Source organism: Ylistrum balloti, unplaced genomic scaffold (genome assembly GCF_031769215.1).
Source record: "Ylistrum balloti isolate Yb309-2 unplaced genomic scaffold, AGI_CSIRO_Ybal_v1 Utg369564, whole genome shotgun sequence".
Lineage (NCBI taxonomy): Eukaryota > Metazoa > Mollusca > Bivalvia > Pectinida > Pectinidae > Ylistrum > Ylistrum balloti.
The window spans coordinates 566469-590524 of record NW_026781863.1 but is presented as its reverse complement, the minus strand read 5'-3'; the positions used below and the strand labels follow the sequence as shown (position 1 = coordinate 590524).

The following is a 24056-nucleotide window of genomic DNA, read 5'->3' as shown; positions in this document are numbered from 1 at the left end:
ACAGATTGTATTCCTTTTGTTTGTGAAGAATTATGAAGGAATATTGAGATGTTATTTTCTGTTGACAGGTCAGTGACTGAGAGCATCAATCAACTCATTACCATTTGTACAGTATCTGCCCCAGGACAGAAGGAGTGTGACAATGCACTACGTCAGATCGAGGTACGCAAAACATTAATTATAAGGAAATCATGAGACAAGTTAAAGTGAATTCAATCTTTGATATAACTGCAGCCAAAACTTCAATTTTTTTTCTTCATCTTTCCAGTGATTTGAGTGTGGAATTAAAATAATACTGGATGGTTTGCCAACAACCTTATATTAGAGCTGTGTAATTTTCCACACTTGTACATTGTTACTCATACCTCCCAATTGTCTGTAATATACTTTATGATTCTGACCTCTGCCAGGTAATGAGGAGTCTGCTCGACAGTGCAAACGAACCAGTTTCTGATATGACCTATTTTGAGTGTCTAGAATCTGTCATGGAGAAGTCAAAGGTAAGAAGATCACTATGACCTAATTTGAGTGTACTGGCTAGTGCTTGACCTAGTTTTTCTTGTCACAGAAATCAGATACTGTATGTTGGAATATCTGTATAGCAGTGAAACTATTCATCCACCAACACCTCATAGTCGTAGCCAGAAATGGGTTTTTTAGAAAAAAAAAACCATGAACTTTTCAATTTAATCAAAACTTAATTTTAAATTCAAGTAAAACATGAGACAGAGGTAAGATGGACCAAGTAAAGTCTGTTAAACCACCAACATCTTCATAAGGTCTCAGTGTAGTGTATCTCAATGTGGTGTATCTCAATGTAGTGTTTCTCACCATCAATTTTCCCTATACAGGAAAATCTCAATAAAAAAGGAGGAAGATAAAATAGAATAGAATATAAAAGACGTGTGGTTTTATATATCAGTAATCAAATTTTTTTAAATAGTTTTATGAAAAAGTTCGGTTTTAAAGTTATACTAAAGTTGATGAATTTTTTGCAAAATTTTAGATTATTAAGAATTACACTTTATGAGGTATTTCAAGGTTCAATTTGTGTGTGACAGGAAACATTTAAAAGCATGTTTGATATTACTGTCAGATATCTATTTATATGATGACTGTGTGCCTGCTAGGTTATACCTAGAGACTTCTGGCTGTATTTGGGACATTGTAGCATGGTTATAAAAGGCACCGTTTCTTCTTTTTATAATGAGCTTGGGCAAATCTTCACATTTTACTAAATGCATTATTTATGGGATTAATCACTAAAAATTCCAAAATTTATTATTAATAAAAAATATTTATTTGTACAATGTAAACAAAGCTACACAAATATTTTTGTTTTGTTTATTCCTATGTAAAAATAAATTCATATTTGCTTTACACTCAACTATCAGCAACTAATACACAAATACAGATATACGAAGAGAGATGATGTATTCTATAGTATACAAATCACAGATGGAGAAATGATTGCTACCGAATTCTGTCTGTCAGCAGTACAAAATCTAAATTGGAGGCTTTTAATTATGAAGACATATCTATTCAAGTTAAGATAATATTTTATATACAAGACTTATTTGAAATTTATTAATATAGAAAACCAAATGACAGTCTATATATACATCTTTTTGTAAAGATTATCTTTCAGACATTCAAAATTAAAATCAGTGATCTGATGAGGTGTTTATATCAAATGTTGCCAGAAGACGTGGCATTCATAGGATTGTGAACATACTGTATATCTGAAATTAGTTGACATGAAGTATGAATTTGAAATTGAAAATATATATATATTTAAGAGAATTTGTAAACATTTCCACCAGTCTGAAGAACTGTCAAATTTGCCTGTGGGATTTATGTAAATGTATTGAACTTGCATTCAAAACAGCATGAATATTTAATAAAATCTGTTCAGTCACTGTTAGTGACATTCATAACAGCATGAATGTTAAAGAGCTCTGTTTATTCCCAGTAAGTGGCATTCAAAATAGCATGAATATTTAATAAAGTCTGTTCAATCCCTGTTAGTGGCATTCATAACAGTATGAATGTTAAAGAGCTCTGTTCATTTCCTGTGAGTGAAAAATAAACCAATTTCTGAAACTGCTGTATATCTGGCCTTGTTGAATCTTGCCATGTCTTGGATCTTTAGCAATGAAAACAAATATTTTTTGAATTTTTTTTAAAATCCTTATTTTAGCTGTTTTAAAATTTCTGATTTAGTTTTTTTGATAATTTTCAATTTTGTGATTTATTTTTATCTTATCTTACCATGAAGAACAAGGTAAACTATTTGCACCTGTTAAAAGTTGTATAACAGTAATTTATGTGTGTCTTGTTTCCCAGTACTTACCACAATATTTAAATTAATATACTTTTGAATATTCAAATTAATCTACTTTTAGATATTCATATTAATCTACTTTTAGATATTCAAATGATATTCGTAATCAGTAAGAGCTCAAGTCAAAATATTCCAGATTTTTACTTACATACCTATACAACCCAATCAATACATCAAGAAAAACAAATATGTCTATCATTATGATGTCTTCAATGACTTATGACTGGAAGCTATTAAAAGAGAACAGACGAAAATTGGGTTAAAAAATAAGCTGGAATAATGTATGAATTGAATTGTGTTTAAAGCCCATAAATGAGAATGTGTTACTATGTAGGTATTTTGACTTATGTTTGTAACTTTTCCTCTGAACTGCTTGAATGTAATACCTAACTTTTGTCTTGTGTGTGCATATTTGATTGGCTAATATTGTGTTCTGCTTTTTCATTTGCTAACACTCATTGTTGTACTCGAGCCTTCATCTGTGATGTGTATAGCATTTGAAGACTTTTCCAGGGGCATATATGGGTAACACTTTTAATTTTGTTTATCTCTTTTTGTTTGTTGTTTTTCTCTTTCGTTTTACACAAACATAAACTTTACATTGCAATTCCACTGTCCCCTACCAAAACCTCAAGATAATTGTAGCACAAATCACAAAACAGAATTTTAAATTACAAAACACTGAGTGAACTTTCAGCAATATTGTACTTATGAGCTTAGTAAAGTTTACACTTACAAATGAAGATCAATTAGTAATTTGCTTACTTTTGTTTAATTAGAAACAAAATATAAAAGAATCTTGAATTACTACATACTTTGAAGAAAACACTAGATGACACTATTTCTGTAATGACAATAAGGTACTACTATCACAGAGAGAAAATACTTACTCAGGAGTCAAGTTTGTAATCTTACAATCCGTTTACATGTGGAAATATTTTCTATTCCTACCCCTTGTCAGGCACCTACTTGTTTATCCCTTCATGTCCTCCTGGACCTACATTCCGTTATAGATCCCAAACAGATCCAGGTCCACTCCTTGATTCCTTATTTGGACTTGGGCTCCTTGCTGTCATTCTTGTTCTTGGTTCCGTTTTACGGGGTCATCCAGCTACCTCACATACGCGGACACACATAACTGCACACTTACATACACGGACACACATAACTGCACACTAACATACATGGACACACTTAACTGGACACTCGCATACACGGACACACATAACTGCACACCCTCATACATGGACACACTTAACTGCACACTCACATACACGGACACACTTAACTGGACACTCACATACACGGACACACTTAACTGCACACCCTCCTACACGGACACACTTAACTGCACACTCACATACACGGACACACTTAACTGCACACTCACATACATGAACACACTTAACTGCACACTCACATACATGGACACACTTAACTGCACCCTCACATACATGAACACACTTAACTGCACACTCACATACATGGACACACTTAACTGCACCCTCACATACACGGACACACTTAACTGCACACAGAACACTCAGTTCCTATCTAACCCCAGCATGAAAAAACTGAACTATTTCTTGTCTTGCATGAATTGTTTTTAAATATAAATTCTGTTTGATAACTTGAGGACAGATTTAAACAAGAATTTAACCCTTTTGTTGTGTTTATTTCTATCCATTTAAGTATTCCTGTAAATCTAACTACGAGAGGGCATACAGCCATTGTTTCAGTAACTTGGCTCTAATTTGGTAATGGTGAACTACAAACAATTTCAACTTCACTCATAATTATCTGATGAGTGATGTGATCATCATTTCTACAAACAAGTGTTTTGTTATTCCTTTGTTGATATCCTCAGTTATAATCTTTATCACTTAATTTGTCAGGCAACATGATATCTGCATGGACATTTTTATAGTAGTTCAAGAAAATTATTTTCTGTGTGAAGTGAAAGACTTATAGTGGTAGTCGTTTGACAAGCTTCTATAGTCCCTGTTAAACTTACTAATGTTCAATTTCTTTTTATTGTGTTAATTTCAAAAAAATTCCTGATTTGAAAATTATTTCACATTCATAGAATTTTGAAAATAATGTATTTAACTGTGTTTCTGTGATGTAACAGGCTCTCGGGGAAGCTATGACAGGAATTACAAACCATGCCAAGCAAGGTGAACTGGATGACTTCTGTGTAGCAGTGCATAACTTTGCTGGATCAGTGTGCGGCTTGACTGAGGCTTCATCTCAGGTAAAGGATATCAAAATCTTCCACCAGAAATCTGAGCTTTTTGTCTTAAGAAACAAACTATTTAACAAGAAATCTGGACCATAGATAAGATAATTATAGAATGAAGGGACAGAACTTTTAACAAGTATAAATGCTTTAGATAAGATTAGAGAAATAGAATTCGTAATTTGGCATATTGGAGATATGAAAGGTAAAGCAATTTATTGAATGGAAACACATTATGTAATTTTAATGCTGAGAGATGCTTTTATGGTGATATTCTGATTTCTTTTGATACAAGGATAAAATTTCTGTGAAAGAAAGAGACTTGCTGAACACTCTCTTTATTAATCTTCCTATTTTCTCTTTTAGGCTGCGTATCTGGTAGGAGTTTCTGATCCAAATTCAGAACCAGGACGACCTGGATTAGTTGATCAATCGCAGTTTGCTAGAGCTAATCAAGCCATTCAGTCTGCATGTTCAAATCTTGCCAATCCAGCTAGTTCGCAACAGCAGGTAACTATGACCTTTGACCTATGTGTTTTCTGTTAGGGAATGCTACAGCAGTTTAACACATGATTACTAAGCTTGGCTGCTGTTATTCTGTATTCTGCCAAACTGTTACATCAGCTTCAACTAGTGAATGTCACATTACACACCCAAATAGTTACCTCCCTTGGCAGGCTTACCTCCCTTGTATACATGTTGATAGATTTCACATGTGGTAGTTTTTGGGTTTCTTATGTAGCTAATGTTAGAAATGAGATATAAATGATTAGATAACAACACTCAGTCCATCAGATAAGGTATATTACATAGTGGCAGCCCAGTTATATGTCACTAAAATCTGTGGGGTGAAGGTGTTTGTAATGTACCATACCCTTTCACCTGTTATAGATTTCTGTGGTAACTTATGTATCATTTTAAGTTAAGTATAAGAAACTTTATTTGATCACAAGTAGATCAATCATCTTCATATTACTCTGATTTATGATGTCACTTTTTGCTGAATATAGATAAAAATAATGATGATAGATGCAATTCAAGTTTAATATCCATGTTTTTTATATTTTGAAAACAAATTTTTCATGAACTGAATCTTTTGTCTTTCTTCTTTTTTTCACCAAAGTACTATGCCCAATGGAATTGTAGGTCTTTGGTAGGTTACACTTTGACCTTCGACCTTTGACCTTATGCATTTGAATGTAACTATGGAGACTGTTGCCTTAGTTACCTGCCCATATTTAGATATGTATATATATATCTCTGTAGCCTCTGTGTCCGTTAGGCCGTGTGTCCAGTTGGTTTGATTTATTTGTGAAATTGACTTTAGTTACAAGTTTCTTGATGTGTTTGTAGCTTATTACTTCCACACTGTTACTATAGATATCTGTTTAGTTGGTTTAGTTGCCTTTTCACTTAAGTCTGTTTAGTTTAAATCCCTAACTCAATACATCACCACGTCCTACGCTTCAGTCACGAGGTTGATTTGTTCCTTAATTACTTCTTACAAAAAAACAGAAGATGAAATGTATATTCATTAAATTTTACAACCTAATGTAACAAAGTGTCTGAACTTTCAAGAAAAAGAAGATAAATAAATAGCGATTATAGCATACAGTGTGTTAACTGAAACATTTTTCTTATTTTGTGTTTTGATATCCGATATTTTCATTTTATTATTTCAATAGAAGATGTTACATACTTTCCTTCAGATTAAGGATAAAAAGACTTATTTCACCGTTGTAGGTTTTTATCTTACTTATAACTTCTATGGGTCTAGCTAGCTCAACAGTCTCCAGGATTTGCTTCAAAAGATGCTTCAGTTTTAATTAAAAAAACGGAATTATTACAGACTAATTAAAAACTGTTTTGATAATTCTGTGTGAAATCAAATACAAACAGCATGTATTTGCCAATCTGTGATGATCTCACATTTTTTTCTGAAATAATAGAATTAACAACTTGTTAACTTTTAAGGGTTAATTTTTTTGTTCCTAAGAAGCTGCATGGTTTTGGGTACATTGATAATATTGTGATTATAACAAATGAAAATTTCATCAGTGATGTTTAAATAATTTGTCTATTGGTGCTGTTTATCAGAAACAAGATATCACCAAATGCTTTGCCTGTGAGGAATATATGAGTGTATACTTCATACACGTATCTACTCGGGAATAACAGGCGTTACAGGCACACTTCTTATTGTGTGATATTTAGATCATTGTATGGCATAAACAGCTTAGATATTCTCATGAATTGAATCTGATGACAACACTGGACAAGTCAACCTCACTTCAATCACCCTTGTTTGTACCACTGAGAATGTCTTGGCAAATATTTCATAAAACTCAAGGAATTTTTTTAATCATATCAGAAAATTTGCTAAGAAGTATTCGCCATATATGCTCTTTTAAGCTGACTCACCTTATCTGTATATATGCTTGACCTACTGACTCAAAGTGGATTTGTCCATTTTGACTAGTAGGGGTGTTTTTTTTTTCTCAGTCAAGTGTTTTTCCATGTTTTTATTTATTATAGAGAATTTCACACGTCTTCCCTATTTTGTGTCACAACCTAAACTCCCAGGCACTTCCTAAGTGTTAAGATTTTATTTTTTTACACAATTTTAATATTTTCATTTTCTCGTGTTTTCCCTCTTCAAGCAACAATGGGAGACAGTTGTGAAATTCTATTTTGATTATTATTCATTATCAAATGACAAGTCTGTATCATTGGTTGAATGGATATTGACCAATGACAAGTCTTGTATCAAAGGTTAGATATGTATTGACCAATGGCAGGTCTTGTATCAATGATTGAATATAAATTGACCAATGACATGTCTTGTATCAAAGGTTGAATATATAATGACTAATGACAAGTCTTGTACTGTAATGAGGTAGATCAGTGGTCTTGTTTGATAAGCAGTACAGGAATTGACCAATCACATATACTCTATCATGTATTTCACCAGTGAAAAGTCATGTTACATTTGATTCTAGCTTCCAGCATGCCACGGAGAGGAAATAGAGGATATGAGTAGAAAGTCAAAATCACATTCAATGTGCTGCAATACTCATGGTGTAAGACCAAGCATTTATATAACATTGTATCTGATTGGTTGATTTCTCTTATCTATTAATCAGTTATCCCTTCAAATTTCTATCAATTTTTTAAACATAATTCAAAACAAAAAGAAAAACAAAAAAATGTAGGTGTGATTTTTTTTTCTATTTTTTGGGTTTTTTTTTCACATTTATTGAATTTGTTTTTGAAAAATTGACAAAAATAATATATGTAACTGTTATTTTGAATATTCTAGAGACTGTTTCCACAATAAAGATGTCTAAAATTAGATTTCTGTTGTTATGACAATGACCTGGGTTTTACAGCACAATGAATTGACATGTATAACAATCAAATATACTGTTCCCACCCTCTATATTATATCTGTGTACAAATCTATTGTTCATTTTAAAGTGTAGAGTATGGAATCATTAGGAAATTTGTATTAAGGTCATTTACAATAAATAAATAAATAAATAAATAAATAGATAAATATACAGTAGAGGAAATAAACTAATATTGATCTTCAAAGTTACGATAAAATGTACGGAACAGTGTTGGAAATCTGTTCCACGGCTATTTATTTTGTAACATTTGATCTCATTTTTGGTATTCTATAAAAAAGATTTTAAGTGAATATGGACAATAAAAATTCTTGTAAAGAATGTTATAATCCAGGAAGTTCATTGATCAACGGGCTTTAGTTCCTTTTGATGGAAGAAGTTTTAAATCAAACTTATCAAGAGTTATTCAAAACCTTTCATCTCTCAAATGATAAAAAACCAGTGTAAGTGAATAAGGCAGTACCAGTATGCCAGGTTTTACTAAATTATATATCTGTGTTTATACTGAGCAGAACCTGAACATGAAGAGTATGGTATTGTGATAGTGAGTTTATAACATGTTAATCACTGATATCACAAAGCATACACAGGTGTATATGGAAAGTGTAGAAAATTTAGTAAACCTGTATCTATGTATGGACCCATATCTGGAAATATACTACAGGTATTCACCATGTATTATGATTATGCATGAACCAGGGACACATGCCTGACACTTCATTTGTATGGCTGAAACAGTTTTTAATTACTTTGATCTTTTCATCAAATTTCAAATTTTCAATCACAGATGATTGTTTTGGGTTGAAAAAAAAATTGAGGCCATAAAGGGATGAGATAGAGTGGGATGGTTAAGGGGATGTAACATACTTGTAAAATGGGAGAAAATTATGTTCCAGCCAAACAAAGGAAGGTGACTTGTATCAGTCAGGTATTTAGTTAAGTATTTTTTACAACACATATGTAATGGTAAAGAGTCATCAATGTTGAGTGATTTTAACAAAAGTTTTAAGTTTTATTTTCATTGACTATAAAACTCTCATGTGTATATTGAGTAATACATGATTTTTATTATCTTGCGTGGATAAACATTGATAAAATTTCAAACTGGATTGAAATGATTATACATAACTTATATTTCATTTATAAAAAGCACATATTTAACACTTTATTTTTTTCAAGTTTCTAAAGGTTAAGATAAACGCACTCTTTCACACGACATCTTTCCTTTGTATGACACAAATCTGACATATTTGATTTTATTTTCAGAAAGAAACTTTTATTTCATGTACTTATTTACATTTTTTTTCTTCTTATACTAGTATTTAAAAAACAAGTATTTTGAAAATTAAACACCTGTTTAGAAAGTCTACAGCTTTATTGATGATTGTAACTAAGTTATTTTATATGTGATGACCTGGAATGTGATATTTCAGTGAAATTTCTAGATTTCATAATATCAGCAATTTAAAAGGAATTGAGACAGAAAAAAACTTTTTATTGTGTTTGACAAATGCATTAAAAAAATTACATGTTTTTTTAATGATAAGGTTTTAAGGTAAAGTAAATTATATAATTGTTTCTTGTAATTATAAAAAAAATGGAAAAAGTAAGATAAATACAACTGATTCAGTGATTATTTTCTAATTCGGACAGTACTGTAAAGAAGTTGATCTAGTCATCTTGTATGGTGAAGGTATCAGACTGCTGGGAAAACATGTTGGGATATTGGTTAAAAAAACCCTTATTTGATAGAGCATCAGATCTAAACTCTGATATGACAAAAGACAATATTAGTAATTTGACAGAAAATATTCAATTTTCTTCCTGACATAGGTTCTCTCTGCTGCTACTATTGTCGCCAAACACACCTCAGCTCTGTGTAACGCCTGTCGCCTGGCATCATCAAAAACGTCCAATCCTGTTGCTAAGCGACATTTCGTGCAGAGTGCCAAGGATGTAGCCAACAGCACGGCCAATCTTGTAAAAGCCATCAAGGTAAGATCACTTTGTATTTGACATTTTTACTGCTTTCTTTTGAATATGGTCTAATTTTTGAGAAAGTCACGAATACATTGGATATCTGGCAATAAGCCATTTTGTGTGAATAAGCCCATCCCTTTATTTACACAGTAGCTCAGTTGGTTACAGCGTTGTCTTACATCATCTGAAGTGAAGGTCCAAGGTGTGTAATTCAACGCTCCGTACCCACAGAGATGTGTGTTTCTCTGGCAGCTGTGAAACAGACCAGTCACAGTTGTGAACTTGGACACTTTACCACCATTGCTCTGAATGCATAACACAGGCTTCTTATATGTTGTTCAGTGAGGTCGCCACCAGACATACAAGGAATGCCTCAAAAAAACTTTGGCTGTTCACAGAGTGTTAAACTCACCCAATAAACATTAACTAGACCAATGCTATATTATGTTGCTGTAATAAGCCCACCCCCTGACCTGTCAGCCTCCTTCTGACATGTAACAAATTAATTACCATGATCACGTCCAATTAAAACAGGTAATTACAAGGTAGCAGTTATAAAAAGTCTTTCTTAGTAAACATAACAAGAACTGGCCGCTATTTCACTGTCTTTCTAATTTCAGGCTTTAGATTCAGAATTCACAGAGGAAAACAGGGAAAGATGTGCTGAAGCTGCCAAACCTCTCATTGAAGCAGTCGATGAACTCACGAAATTTGCCTCATCCCCTGAATTTGCCAGTGTGCCAGCAAAGATCAGTCCACAGGTAGGTATCAAGCTTTCAACCCTACAAAAATCTATAGACTTGCCAGGATTACAAGATGGAAGAGTCCACAAGGGTGATTTAGGGACAGATGTCAACCATCAGATTCATAATTATTGATAAGGATTGAAGTTAATTTAATAATTGATCCTGGCTGTTGATAGAATTTGACATAACAGATTTAATGTTTTCAAATTTATTATACTGTATAATTTGTTATATACTCGGGCGATTCAATTTTTTCTATATTCACAGTTGTTGAAGATAATGCAAAATCAAATACACAGCAGATATCTGAAACCGTGATATGATAATAATTATGTAAAAGTAACAATCTGAAATGTTTGATGACAGAACTCATTTCACTGCAGGCACCATACTGTGTTCTGTTATTGTTAGAAGTATGAATATAAAAATATCCAACTCAAAAGTAGGGTGTTTCATTAAAGTTTCTAGGAAATCTCACAAATCTCTGATATTTACAGGCTAAGAAGGCACAAGAGCCAATCACATCAGCAGGCAAGGCAATGATTTCTGGGGCATGCAGTATGGTACAAGCTGCCAAGCAGCTGGCTGTCAACCCGAAGGACCCGCCCACATACCAACTCTACTCCAACTACTCCAAGAGTGTATCAGATGCCATCAAAAAACTTGTGGCCTCCATCAGGTGAGTGGGTCTTAATGTCACAACAAATATATTAAACGAAAAAGAAAGAACAGTAAAATTGAACCTCAGGGAGAAAAATTTTCAACTTTAGTGGAACAATCTCAATTTTAAATCAGACTTCAAATAGAAAACACTGAATTTGAATTTTAGGGAGAAGGTACAGTTTGAAATTCATTTGAAATAAAAAATCAGATGTCTAACAAAGGTTTATATGCAAGCTACAGTGACATTGTTTGTGTACAGGGATAGTGCCCCAGGACAACGCGAGTGTGATGATTCTGCAGAGAAACTTAGCCACTCTATCCGCACACTGGACCAGGCCGCCTTATCTGCAATTAATCAGAGTCTCCAGCAACGCCATGATAAATCTCTCAAGGTCAGTATCCCGGGGTCATAAATTAGAGTCTACCATGGCCATCTCTCAAGGTCAGTATACCGGGGTCATAAATTAGAGTCTACAATGGCCATCTCTCAAGGTCAGTATCCCGGGGTCATAAATTAGAGTCTACCATGGCCATCTCTCACGGTCAGTATCCAGGGGTCATAAATTAGAGTCTACAATGGCCATCTCTCAAGGTCATTGCCCAAATATCATACTTAATATTATCTGGCAAAATATGCTACTTACAGTACATTGAAAAAATCTTAAAAATGACTTATTTTCCTATTGTGAAACAATGATAAAAGTGATATTGCTGGATGGTATTCTGTGGTATTCATGACACAATGGTAAGTGATGTGAAGGATTGAGAATGTTAATGTACCCCGTCTAGATGATAAGGTAGATGAGGTTTGGGTGGAGAGTTTATACAGATTGATCATATTTACAGGCGTTCCAGGAACAGATGATCAGTAGTGCCCGACAAATACAGGAACAGATTGACCAAGTTCGGGTCTCCGCCAAGGAGGAGCCAGAAAACCTCGGACACAGGGTAAGTTAATGCTACAGGACAAATATTTCTGAAGAAGTTGGAGGAATTAGAAAAAGAGAAGAGAGGGAAAAATTGAAGATAAATAGATATAGAATTTCATAAATTCCTAGGATTTTTATCACAATATGTCTCTGTTCCTTAGACCTATTGGTCAATATAGAATAATTTAATAGATAACTCTGTTTAGAAGATTATGATAAAGAGAATTTGAAAATGATGAAGTCTTCCCCTGTTAATCTCGGGGTTAGAGATGTGATGTATAATATATCTGTACACAGGTAACAGTGATGGCCAGCTATTTTGATCCACTTGCTGATGGAGCAGTAGGTGTGGCATCTCTGGTAACCAACTCTAAACAACAGACCCAAATTATTGACTTAACTAAAACAGTGGCCGAGTCAACACTTCAATTTGTCTTTTCCTGTAAAGAAGGGGGAGGCAACCCAAAGGTAAAAATATGTCTAGCTTTGAAAATTTACTACAAATCTTAATTTGATCAGAGATATAAAATAGGAAAAAAGCTCATTGGAAATCATTTTATTTTTGACAATTTCAAGGTAATGGTTAATATTATTCCTTCCAAACTTTATTACATTAACGAGGATTGGAAGTCAACATTAAATTTCTGTTTCTCCCAGGCCGTCCACACACATCAGAATATTGACACTGCTGCTGAGAACACCAAGGACGTCCTCCAGGACCTGCTACAGTCCCTAGAGGAGGCTGCCTCACAGGCAGGCATGGTCAACAGTATGATTGAGAAAATCAACAAGTCTATCTCACGGGTAGGAATAACTGCTTTTATGGAGTTGTCTCCCTTTAGGAATTTCTGCCAATTTTTGTAGTTTTAATCAATTTTATGTAAATGCATAGTCAGGAAAAAATAGAATCCATCTTCTAGGTAGGAGAAGCCAGCCTTGATATGGAGTTGTCCCCCTTGGTGTAGGGCTCTCTAACCCTTACTGTAGTTTTTATCCATTTAGTGTAAAAACTTATGAAAGGAAAAACAAACTGTGCCACACAGAATGAGAGAGAACTATCTAGAGATTGTCAGAGGGATACTACATTATATGAAAATATAGTTTTAAGGATGTTGTAGACAATTTCATCTTTAAAAATGGACAAAGATCCTTTGTTAACACATTCTTAATATATCATATGATATCACCTTAATGTAACCATCAGTACACTTTGTAGAAAGGTTTTTTATCTGGAACAAAGTAACTGTTGGTATACATTGTAGAAAGATGTGTTATCTGGAACAAAGTAACTGTTGGTATACATTGTAGAAAGATGTATTATCTGGAACAAAGTAACTGTTGGTATACATTGTAGAAAGATGTGTTATCTGGAGATTTGATTTCCTTTGAATGTTTTAGACTGACGAAAGAGTGAGCACTCAAGAAGACCGAAGTTATGTAGATTATCAAACCAACATGGTACGCCTGGCCAAAAATATTGCCATGACAACCCAGGACATGGTTGCCAAATCAACTACAAGTGTGTCAGAGCTAGGAGGATTAGCCAATCAGCTGACTCGAGACTACGATCTTCTCGCCAACGACTCCCGAGGAGCTGCAGCATCAACAGCCAGTAGTGATGTAAGATATATTAGGTCACAGTGATTCTAACTTTAACAGTGGAAATTCTTGTCTGTGATCAAAGTTTGTGATTCCCTCGCGTTATTTGTGAGCTCAGGTTGTAGCACTTGTATTATTTGTGAGCTCAGGTTGTAGCACTCGCGTTATTTGTGAGCTCAGGTTGTAGCATTCGTGTCATTTGTGAGCTCAGGTTGTAGCACTCGTGTTATTTGTGAGCTCAGGTTGTAGCACTCACGTTATTTTTGAGCTCGGGTTGTAGCACTCGCGTTATTTTTGAGCTCGGGTTGTAGCGCTCATGTTATTTGTGAGCTCGGGTTGTAGCGCTCGCGTTATTTGTGAGCTCAGGTTGTAGCACTCGCGTTATTTGTGAGCTCAGGTTGTAGCACTCGTGTCATTTGTGAGCTCAGGTTGTAGCACTCGCGTTATTTGTGAGCTAAGGTTGTAGCACTCGCGTTATTTGTGAGCTCGGGTTGTAGCACTCGCGTTATTTGTGAGCTCGGGTTGTAGCACTCGCGTTATTTGTGAGCTCGGGTTGTAGCGCTCGCGTTATTTGTGAGCTCGGGTTGTAGCGCTCGCGTTATTTGTGAGCTCGGGTTGTAGCGCTCGCGTTATTTGTGAGCTCGGGTTGTAGCACTCGTGTTATTTGTGAGCTCAGGTTGTAGCACTCACGTTATTTGTGAGCTCAGGTTGTAGCACTCGTGTTATTTGTGAGCTCAGGTTGTAGCACTCGTGTTATTTGTGAGCTCAGGTTGTAGCACTCGCGTTATTTGTGAGCTCAGGTTGTAGCACTCGCGTTATTTGTGAGCTCAGGTTGTAGCCCTCATGCCTCATCATGCCATGATGTATCTGATTATTTGATGGTAATTCTGGAAGTAAAAGTATAAACTACAGATAAAATTACTGATTTTGTGCCTGTTATTTTAGTGAGGTTTCCTGATCTCTTCAGAAATAATATTATATCTTGAGAACCTCTCAAACGATTTGTTCATATTTATCTCAAGATATCATAACATCATGTTCTACACCTGATCAGATTCTGGTTCACACTTACCCTATAGCACCATAACATCATGTTCTACATCTGATCAGATTCTGGATCACACTTACCCTATAGTATCATAACATCATGTTATACACCTGATCAGATTCTGGTTCATACTTACCCTATAGTATCATAACATCATGTTCTACACCTGATCAGATTCTGGTTCACACTTACCCTATAGTATCATAACATCATGTTCTACACCTGATCAGATTCTGGTTCACACTTACCCTATAGTATCATAACATCATGTTCTACACCTGATCAGATTCTGGTTCACACTTACCCTATAGTATCATAACATCATGTTCTACACCTGATCAGATTCTGGTTCACACTTACCCTATAGTATCATAACATCATGTTCTACACCTGATCAGATTCTGGTTCACACTTACCCTATAGTATCATAACATCATGTTCTACACCTGATCAGATTCTGGTTCACACTTACCCTATAGCACCATAACATCATGTTCTACATCTGACATTTGATCAGATTCTTGTAGTAGTAGTAGTAGTAGGGCATTCTTGTTGTACAGAAATATTTGTCTTATGTTTCCAAAATTAATGTTTATTAATGATAAAGCACTCCTAACGGAATAGCAATATCATAGGAGCCATGATTTCTGTCCAACAGAAACCTCCTCACTGTTTGGAAAACTCCACTTGCGTAACCAGAAACATATCATCACTCTTTGTTAAGTGGTATATTAGTCTGAATACTAAAAATCATTTTGGATACTTCAGTTATGAGAATGATTAAGTCTTTAATGTTATTATCTTAAATGTGAATTTTGTTACAGGTTGCCAATAGAATTAGGACAACAGTACAGGACCTTGGTAAATGTTGTATAGAGTTAGTACAAGACGCAGGTAACTTACAGAGTAATCCCTCGGACACCTTCGCACGACGTGACCTTGCTGACCACGCTAGAAGTGTTAATGAAAAGGTAAAACTTATTTGAAATAATAAAATGATCACCATTTGTCCTAAGGTTTCATATTAAAGCAGGATTTGTCAATCAAATGATATATAAAGGATGTTCAGTTCTATTGGACTGGAGACACCTTGTTAGATTTCCATTTAGGCTTTGCAATTTTTTTGGTAGCCAACAATAGAGTATGTAATTTTTACCCAATTCCTAGTTGTACTTCCTGTTTGATATTCCCCATGATTCCAGGTATCCTTCCTATTAGCTTCCTTCCCATTCAGATCACATGGCACAAAGTCCTTTTAACCTTATTCCCAGGTGTACTTGCTGTTTGATATTTACTAAAATAACTCCCTATGATTTTAGGTATCCTTCCTATTAGCCTCCCTCCAAGCTGGATCTCGCGGTACACAGGCCTGTATTAATGCTGCCAGCACTGTGAGTGGTATCATTGCTGACCTTGATACGACAATTATGTTCGCCACAGCTGGAACATTAAACTCTGACAGCGCCGATTCCTTTGCAGATCACAGGTAGATAAAGAGAAATATTGAATATAAAATTTGTAAACCTCTTTCTTTAGTTTCAGACAGAACATTGATAGGGTGTTTTTAACATCTTCAACATGACATCTTCATCACAAAAGATCTTATTCTGTCCATGTGTTCAAACATTTTTGTGATTATGGCTTTGGAATTTGAAATCAGGTTTCAGCTTACATATTGTATAGTTTTGTTTAAAATAAAAACCACTTGAATGCTTGTAGGGAAAACATCCTAAAGACCGCCAAGGCTTTAGTAGAAGATACCAAAACGCTTGTTGCTGGCGCTGCCTCAAATCAAGAACAATTGGCTGGTGCCGCTCAGATGGCAGTGAAAACAATCACACGATTGGCTGATGTTGTCAAGTTTGGTGCGGCCTCTTTAGGATCTGACCAACCTGATGCCCAGGTAGTACTTACAGAGATTGATGAAGTTACATGAGGTGTTAGAAATAATTCAGAATATTTAACTTATAGTGGCAGCAAATGTTAGCGACGTTGAATGAAAATTCTTTTTATTTTTCATAAAACTTTCAGTAGCAAAGATAAAAGGCAAATGTATAGAAACTTGGTGTGAAGGTTTATCATGATAGAAGATTTTGTCTTTATAGATAAGAATGAATATTTCTGTTTGATTGAAAAGCAATAGGATTGTATGTCTATAGATGTACCCTACATAAATTCTCAATACCTTTCATGTACCTGTAAATCATAGGTCCTTTATGTACCTGTAAATCATAGGTCCTTTATGTACCTGTCAATCCTTCATGTACCTGTAAATCATAGGTCCTTTTTGTACCTGTAAATCATAGGTCCTTTATGTACCTGTAAATCATAGGTCTTTTATGTACCTGTAAATCATAGGTCCTTTATGTACCTGTAAATCATAGGTCTTTTATGTACCTGTCAATCCTTCATGTACCTGTAAATCATAGGTCCTTTTTGTACCTGTAAATCATAGGTCCTTTATGTACCTGTACCTGTAAATCATAGGTCTTTTATGTACCTGTAAATCATAGGTCTTTTATGTACCTGTAAATCATAGGTCCTTTTTGTACCTGTAAATCATAGGTCCTTTATGTACCTCTCAATCATAAATCCTAGTTCACCGAGTTGTTTAAGAATTATTTACATACAATTAAATATTGTTTCTAGGTGATGATTATTAATGCTGTGAAGGACGTAGCGTCAGCCCTATCAGAACTGATCAGTGCGACAAAGAACGCGTCTGGTAAATCAGTCCAGGACCCTGCCATGTTTCACCTGAAAGAGTCTGCTAAGGTGTGTATCTATTTTTAGTCGCTGTTTTATCTATAAGCATGTCCAGCTGATTATTGAACTCTGTCTATCTATCTTTTCATTTTCTCATTGTCAAAAACTATCTTTCATTTTCTCATCTTTTTGTTTTTCCTTCGTTTTTTTTACCAGCTGCATTATAACCTAACTCTACGAACTCTGCATATTCATCAAGATTAATTATAGATGAAAAGTAAAATCTAAGAAATCAATTTTCGTATCAAATTTCTCCTGTAAAATCTTATTTTGAGAGTCAGGCTGTATTAAGTTATGATTAATTTTTGAGCATGTTGCCATGGAAACGCTGTCATGAAATCCATTTCCATGGAATCTCCTTTTTTTCAGGCTGGTATCATTTTAAATCCTATAAGTGATTACAGTTGGTTGTTTTGTAATCATACAATTATACACTATGTGCTGTGTTGCCTTTAAATTATATAGTGTATATTAATAATATAGATAATTTACATTTGACCTGATAAGGGCACCTTTGTTCTTGTAATTTGAACTGATAATAGACCTATTTTTGAAAGATGAATTTATATCCTTGAAATAACGAGATTTAGAATGAAAAAAATACATTAACTTGCATTCAGGAGGTAATTCAGAAGTCCATGGGAGATATTGGAACATGTGCCCTGATTAGGTACATAACTGTAGGTAGCTGTATACCATAGGAGTGATCATATATTTTATATACACAGGAAAATCACAGTGTGTTTAGAGAAACAAACGTGCATTGTAGTTTTACATTTCAGTGGAAAGTTCATTTTTGTAAAGTATCAATAGTTTTGTGCAGATTCCAGATTGACCAATAATAATAGACTTGACCTTGAAAGAAAATGTTAAGATTTCTTTCACTTTTTAAATCAATTAGAAAAAGGCAACGAATTATATTGTATCAATGACAGCAATTTAAACTTATTCTTTATGTATCACATAAGACCAGTGTTATTGACGATGGAAACATATTCCGAAGTGATGACTTTTTTATTTGTATATTTTTCAAGATGTCGTACAATTCTGATGTGTCGTGTTGCGAATTTTCTTGATTTTCAGAATGCAGATGATATCATTTCGTCTATTGCCGGCGGGTATCATGTTTACGTTTCTAGCATGCTCTGAGTGAGCCTGTAGAGCACCCAATGGCTGGAAACCTTTCGATTGGACGAAAATTTCATGCATCATCGTTGTCATAGTAACATTGCAACATCATCAATGTTGGAATCAAATTAATATTTTGTTTTTTTCTACATTGTGTACCTTATCATCCTTGTAATGTTTTCGGACAAAAACCATAACCATGGAAACGAGGTCTATTGACATGGTTGAATGACATGTTTCCATAGCAACCAAGTCACATGAGTTGACACAGTTTTCCTTTAGGGAAACGAATTGTGGCATATTTCTCATATATACCCAGTGTTTTTTTCTCGATATTTTGTGCCAATGTTTTTAATGGAATTGACATATCATACTGAAACAAAGGTCCCTGTTCAAGAGTGATGTCCTCTTGAAAACGTATCAAAATTATCATATTCTTTGTGTTAAGAGTTATATCCCCTTGAAAATGTATCCAAATTATGTTCTTTGCTTTAAGAGTTATGTCCCCCTTAAAATGTATCCAAAATTATATTCTGCGTGTTCAAGAGTTATGTTCCCTTGAAAATGTATCGAAATTATCATATTCTGTGTGTGAAAAAAAACAATTTTATATTATTTCTGAAGTTTTATTGTTTTTGATAAATAACAAAATAATTCAGTTCAGAACAAAAGTTCGGTGTTTGAATTTGATTATTTTCTGCATAGATTAAGAATGAAAAGATGTAGGAATGATTGTACAGGAGAACTGATGTTATTTATAAGGTTTATCATCATCGCTACTTTAGGAAAGTAATTTGGAAATTTGTGATAATACTTAGTTAATAAATATAAATAATGTTTCTCCATCTTTATAAGCATTATTTAAAATGTTGAGAGTTTCAAAAATGTTTGTATGGAAATTTCTCTCTTTATCAATAACTGGACAGGGACCTTTGTTTTTCTGCTACATGTTTTGTGATGTGAATCGCATGTGATCGGATGAGTATAAAGTTAGTCTATATATCAAATTAACATCATCTTATATATCAGTCATACAATGACATATTGCTTTACGCAACTTCTAAATACTACTTTTAACATTAGATTTACAAAAAGTAGTGATTTTTTTTCTATGAATGAAAAAAATTGAAATTCATTCTTTGAAAAATAATTTTACATAGGAAAAATATATTTTCCAAATTTGCACACACAGTAGTAGTAATCTTAGGCTAAATAGATACTGCTTTCTCAAATATGAATTATATATCTATCAAATATCTGATTTTAAAATTGTGATATTTTTACACATAATTTATTATCAAATAGAGATAGTGATATTCATAAAATCCAACCCAATTTTATACAGCCATCCTTTCAGTTGCTATTCGCAATGTTGTCTTATAATGTATTGATGTAGTACAACAATTGTTACTATGTGTGGACTTGTAATATATTTGGTGCAAACTTAGAAACTTGGGAATATAAAATCTGCGGATTGAAGAAAAAATACACTTGAGCTATTTCAGAATTTGTCATTATTTTACATCAAGTTCTAATTTGATACAATATCTACTAAAAAAAAATAGTCTTTTTAATTTTGCCCCCAAAAAATAACTGATAACTGAAATTTTTATTTTGAAAATTAAATTTAGATGGCACAATATTTATTTATATGTGCTGTTCATTAAAAATGGTCCCGTTCTTAAAATGCTTTGCAAGAGCATTTCTAGAAAATGATAAATTTATCAAAACCTGATTGAAAACTCAAATGCAAGATATATTCTTTGCCTCGTTATGTTTTTAATTATTGATGAATCTGTTACATTAGTTTGAGTATTTTATTTGTCAGTGCATATTCACATTAGATTCCTTAAAGATTATCTTGTTATAAAAAACTTCTCATACAAAGCTTTACTTCTTGAATTATAATCAAGCTTGTAATTAACAGAGTTCCTTCCCCTTTTTGTAAATCTTTGGTGTTGTTCAGTGTCATGAATTCCTTGCTTATGTTTCCTCTGTTTTGCCTCTGCATGGATTTTGATGTTCTATCATCATCTTCATTTGGTTTCTGTTGGCAACAGCTGGTAATTAATGGCTTCTGTTTTGGACTTAATAACTTCAGTATCACAGACAACAGTAATAGTAATACTACTTTTCAATTTGTCACCTTTGTCACGCCAAACAATAAATGGCAAAGCAGACAATCTGCATGATCTTTATCAAATATACATACCTGCCATTTAGGTAGAAATACTATTTATTTCTTTAGAGGGAATGGATATTCCTCCAGTAACTGTGTTTAAATCTTTACAGTGGTTTTATAAAGCAGACGAATATTACTGGATGTCCCTACATGTGGACATGGTTGTTCTCTTTGACAGCTCGTCTGTTGTAATAGTATAGGTGCAGTATGTGACAAGTTGTTTATTGTTTGACATAGGTCAAAGGTCACTGGAATTCTAATATTCATACATACAGTTCATTGTGATACTAGATAATTGTTTGTTCTTCTGTCTTCCTCTTGTGAGTGAAGTTTGTTTGTAGTAGTTACAAGATATCGTCTACAATATAGGCACAATAAAGATCATTTCTGATTTCTTGATAAAAATTAAGAATATTGTTTCTTTGTGTGATGATTTTTTAATATTTTATCTTTTTATTTGTCAAAACATTTTTATCCCTTCTTTTGTTTTTACATTCTGTATTTACATCCTTTAAAAAAAGAATTAATCTGTAGAAAATTGACCATTTATTATTCCTGATATCAGTATTCAAAGGAATTTTAAGATAAAACCAAACTTTTTAAAACAAGCCTGTAACAAACTAATTTTCAAAATATTTTAAGAACTATGTTGAATTGCACTGTGAGAAATAGAATACTAAACTAAGCAGAGACCTTTGGTGTATTCTGTAATGTTAATCCAGTAAGTATTGTTACCATTTTCTTTGTCTCCGTATTTTCATTGGTGAAATATTTCAATGTTTACTCTTCTACAAGTGTATTTTGAAGCTTTTGTCATTGACTGGTTAATTCAAGAACCCAGAATCAGATTTTATCCATTGGGAGGAATTCTGGATTTCAGAGTTTGTTAAAAGGTTAAGGTGATTTCAAGGTTAAGAGAGACTGATTTGAGAGAATTCTGGATGAGAGGAGGGCAGGGTTGAGAGAATTCTAGATAAGATATGGACTGGTTTAGGGTAATTTCTGGGTCAGAGAGAGACTGGTTTAGGGAGTATTCTTGAGAGGGCTGGTTTATATAGTTTTCACTATACAAATTTCTTTTTTTTTTATATGTACTTTCTAAAATGTATAGTAATTTCTAACTATAATATATATAACCTGGTTGTTCTCTGGACAATGAACCTGGCAAACAAACAATTATACACCCTGATAATACAAGAGGCATATTGTGTATCAATGTTTGTGTTTCTCTTTTAAGTTTTGTTTTATACCTTTTGTTATGGAATAGTTCTCAGAATGTTCCTTACAGAATAGTTATCGGAATATTCCTTATGGAATAGTTATCAGAATATTCCTTACAGAATAGTTATCAGAATATTCCTTATGGAATAGTTATCAGAATATTCCTTACAGAATAGTTATCAGAATATTCCTTACGGAATAGTTCTCAGAATATTCCTTACAGAATAGTTATCAGAATATTCCTTACAGAATAGTTATCAGAATATTCCTTACAGAATAGTTCTCAGAATATTCCTTTTGGAATAGTTATCAGAATATTCCTTTTGGAATAGTTCTCAGAATATTCCTTACAGGAATAGTTATCAGAATATTCCTCATGGAATAGTTATCAGAATATTCCTTATGGAATATTTATCAGAATATTCCTTACAGAATAGTTCTCAGAATATTCCTTATGGAATAGTTCTCAGAATATTCCTTATGGAATAGTTCTCAGAATATTCCTTACAGAATAGTTCTCAGAATATTCCTTATGGAATAGTTCTCAGAATATTCCTTATGGAATAGTTCTCAGAATATTCCCTACAGAATAGTCTTCTGAATATTTCTTACAGAATAGTTTGTCTGAATATTTGTTAGGGACACTCCATCAGAATATTTCCAATGGAATGGAAAAGTTTCTCAGAATATTCCAAGTAGGTGTAATGCATAATCATATTAAATCCCAAAAATCACTTTTTTTTAGATGTAATGTGTTGGTTCATTAGTACATTCAAGTATAATATGAACTAGGTGTTAGAGGTTAAGATGTAAGTGTATATTGTGTATATCAGTGTATATTATGTTGTCAAATAAATAGTTCTGTTGTTGTTGATGGGTCTCTTTGTTTATCTGGTCCTCGAGTTTCACAAACATTTCTAAAGGTCGACGGATTACATGTATCATTTTATAAGCCCACTCATATTTATAACTGTTCAGTAGAATTACAGATACTATTTCATTGTCCTGTAATAAGCCCACCTATATTTATAACTGTTCAGTAGAATTACAGATAGACATTATGTAATTATCCTGTAATAAGCCCACCCCTGACTTAGTTGGAGTTGAAGGGAAAATCTTAGGTAAGTTGGTAACATTTTTCTTGAGAAATTAGCGATTAATAAACAAGTAGAGGAATGTTTGTGAAATTGAGGCTTGTTGTAATGTAATACATATGTTTAATTTCTTAATGTAACAGAAAATATTACAGAGATGTGTTGGGTTTTTGTTTCTTTATCATTTAACATCCTTGATGTTATGATATGATAATGTATATGTAAGCTAGATATCTATATTACACATGACAATTGTGGAATCTCTCAACAGATTATTGTGGCCTGATTTCCTTACGTCAGCCATCACACCGGGCCTTATGTATCCTGCAGTAATTCCTTGCCTAGTACAGCTGTTCACACACCCTGCAATAAACCCACCCTTATCATTCAGTACAGGTTTCTTTGTGGGTCTCCTGGGTGTATTACAGGGAAAGTACAGTTTACACATGTAATGTAAATGATAGTAAATATAAATGACAGTAAAATTTTCACTGTAGAATATCTCCTTGAGAAAAGATTGTAGACTTCTTACCCTGGAGTAACATGGAAAAAGAAGTATTCTTAATATCAGGACTTTCTTTTTACCAACACAGCAACAAGGAGGAAGATTGATGGTTTTGAAGAGCTGCCGAAGAAAAGCAATTTACCTCATTATTGTATGATCTTTAATCTGTCTTGTCATTCTGTTTCCTATTTAAAATTTTAAATTA

The 24056-nt window shown here is 33.5% G+C and overlaps 1 protein-coding gene across 6 annotated transcripts in view; it reads left to right on the top strand.

Annotated features, from left to right (window-relative positions):
• Positions 1-24056, top strand: part of LOC132553731 (talin-1-like) — a 119971-nt gene that overhangs the window by 73451 nt on the left and 22464 nt on the right. For 3 of the 6 annotated variants that reach the window (XM_060218257.1, XM_060218110.1, XM_060218037.1), the window contains exons 31-47: positions 69-162; positions 411-500; positions 4476-4598; positions 4950-5093; positions 5707-5736; positions 9824-9985; positions 10591-10731; positions 11214-11395; positions 11639-11771; positions 12226-12327; positions 12606-12776; positions 12966-13112; positions 13707-13928; positions 15780-15926; positions 16275-16441; positions 16675-16858; positions 17605-17730. In XM_060218257.1, the coding sequence (XP_060074240.1) occupies positions 69-162; positions 411-500; positions 4476-4598; positions 4950-5093; positions 5707-5736; positions 9824-9985; positions 10591-10731; positions 11214-11395; positions 11639-11771; positions 12226-12327; positions 12606-12776; positions 12966-13112; positions 13707-13928; positions 15780-15926; positions 16275-16441; positions 16675-16858; positions 17605-17730 (2365 nt within the window). Of the gene's footprint in view, positions 1-68; positions 163-410; positions 501-4475; positions 4599-4949; positions 5094-5706; positions 5737-9823; positions 9986-10590; positions 10732-11213; positions 11396-11638; positions 11772-12225; positions 12328-12605; positions 12777-12965; positions 13113-13706; positions 13929-15779; positions 15927-16274; positions 16442-16674; positions 16859-17604; positions 17731-18804; positions 23122-24056 lie in introns of those variants that run through there. The other 3 variants (XM_060218392.1, XM_060218181.1, XM_060218322.1) reach the window with 2 other exon arrangements.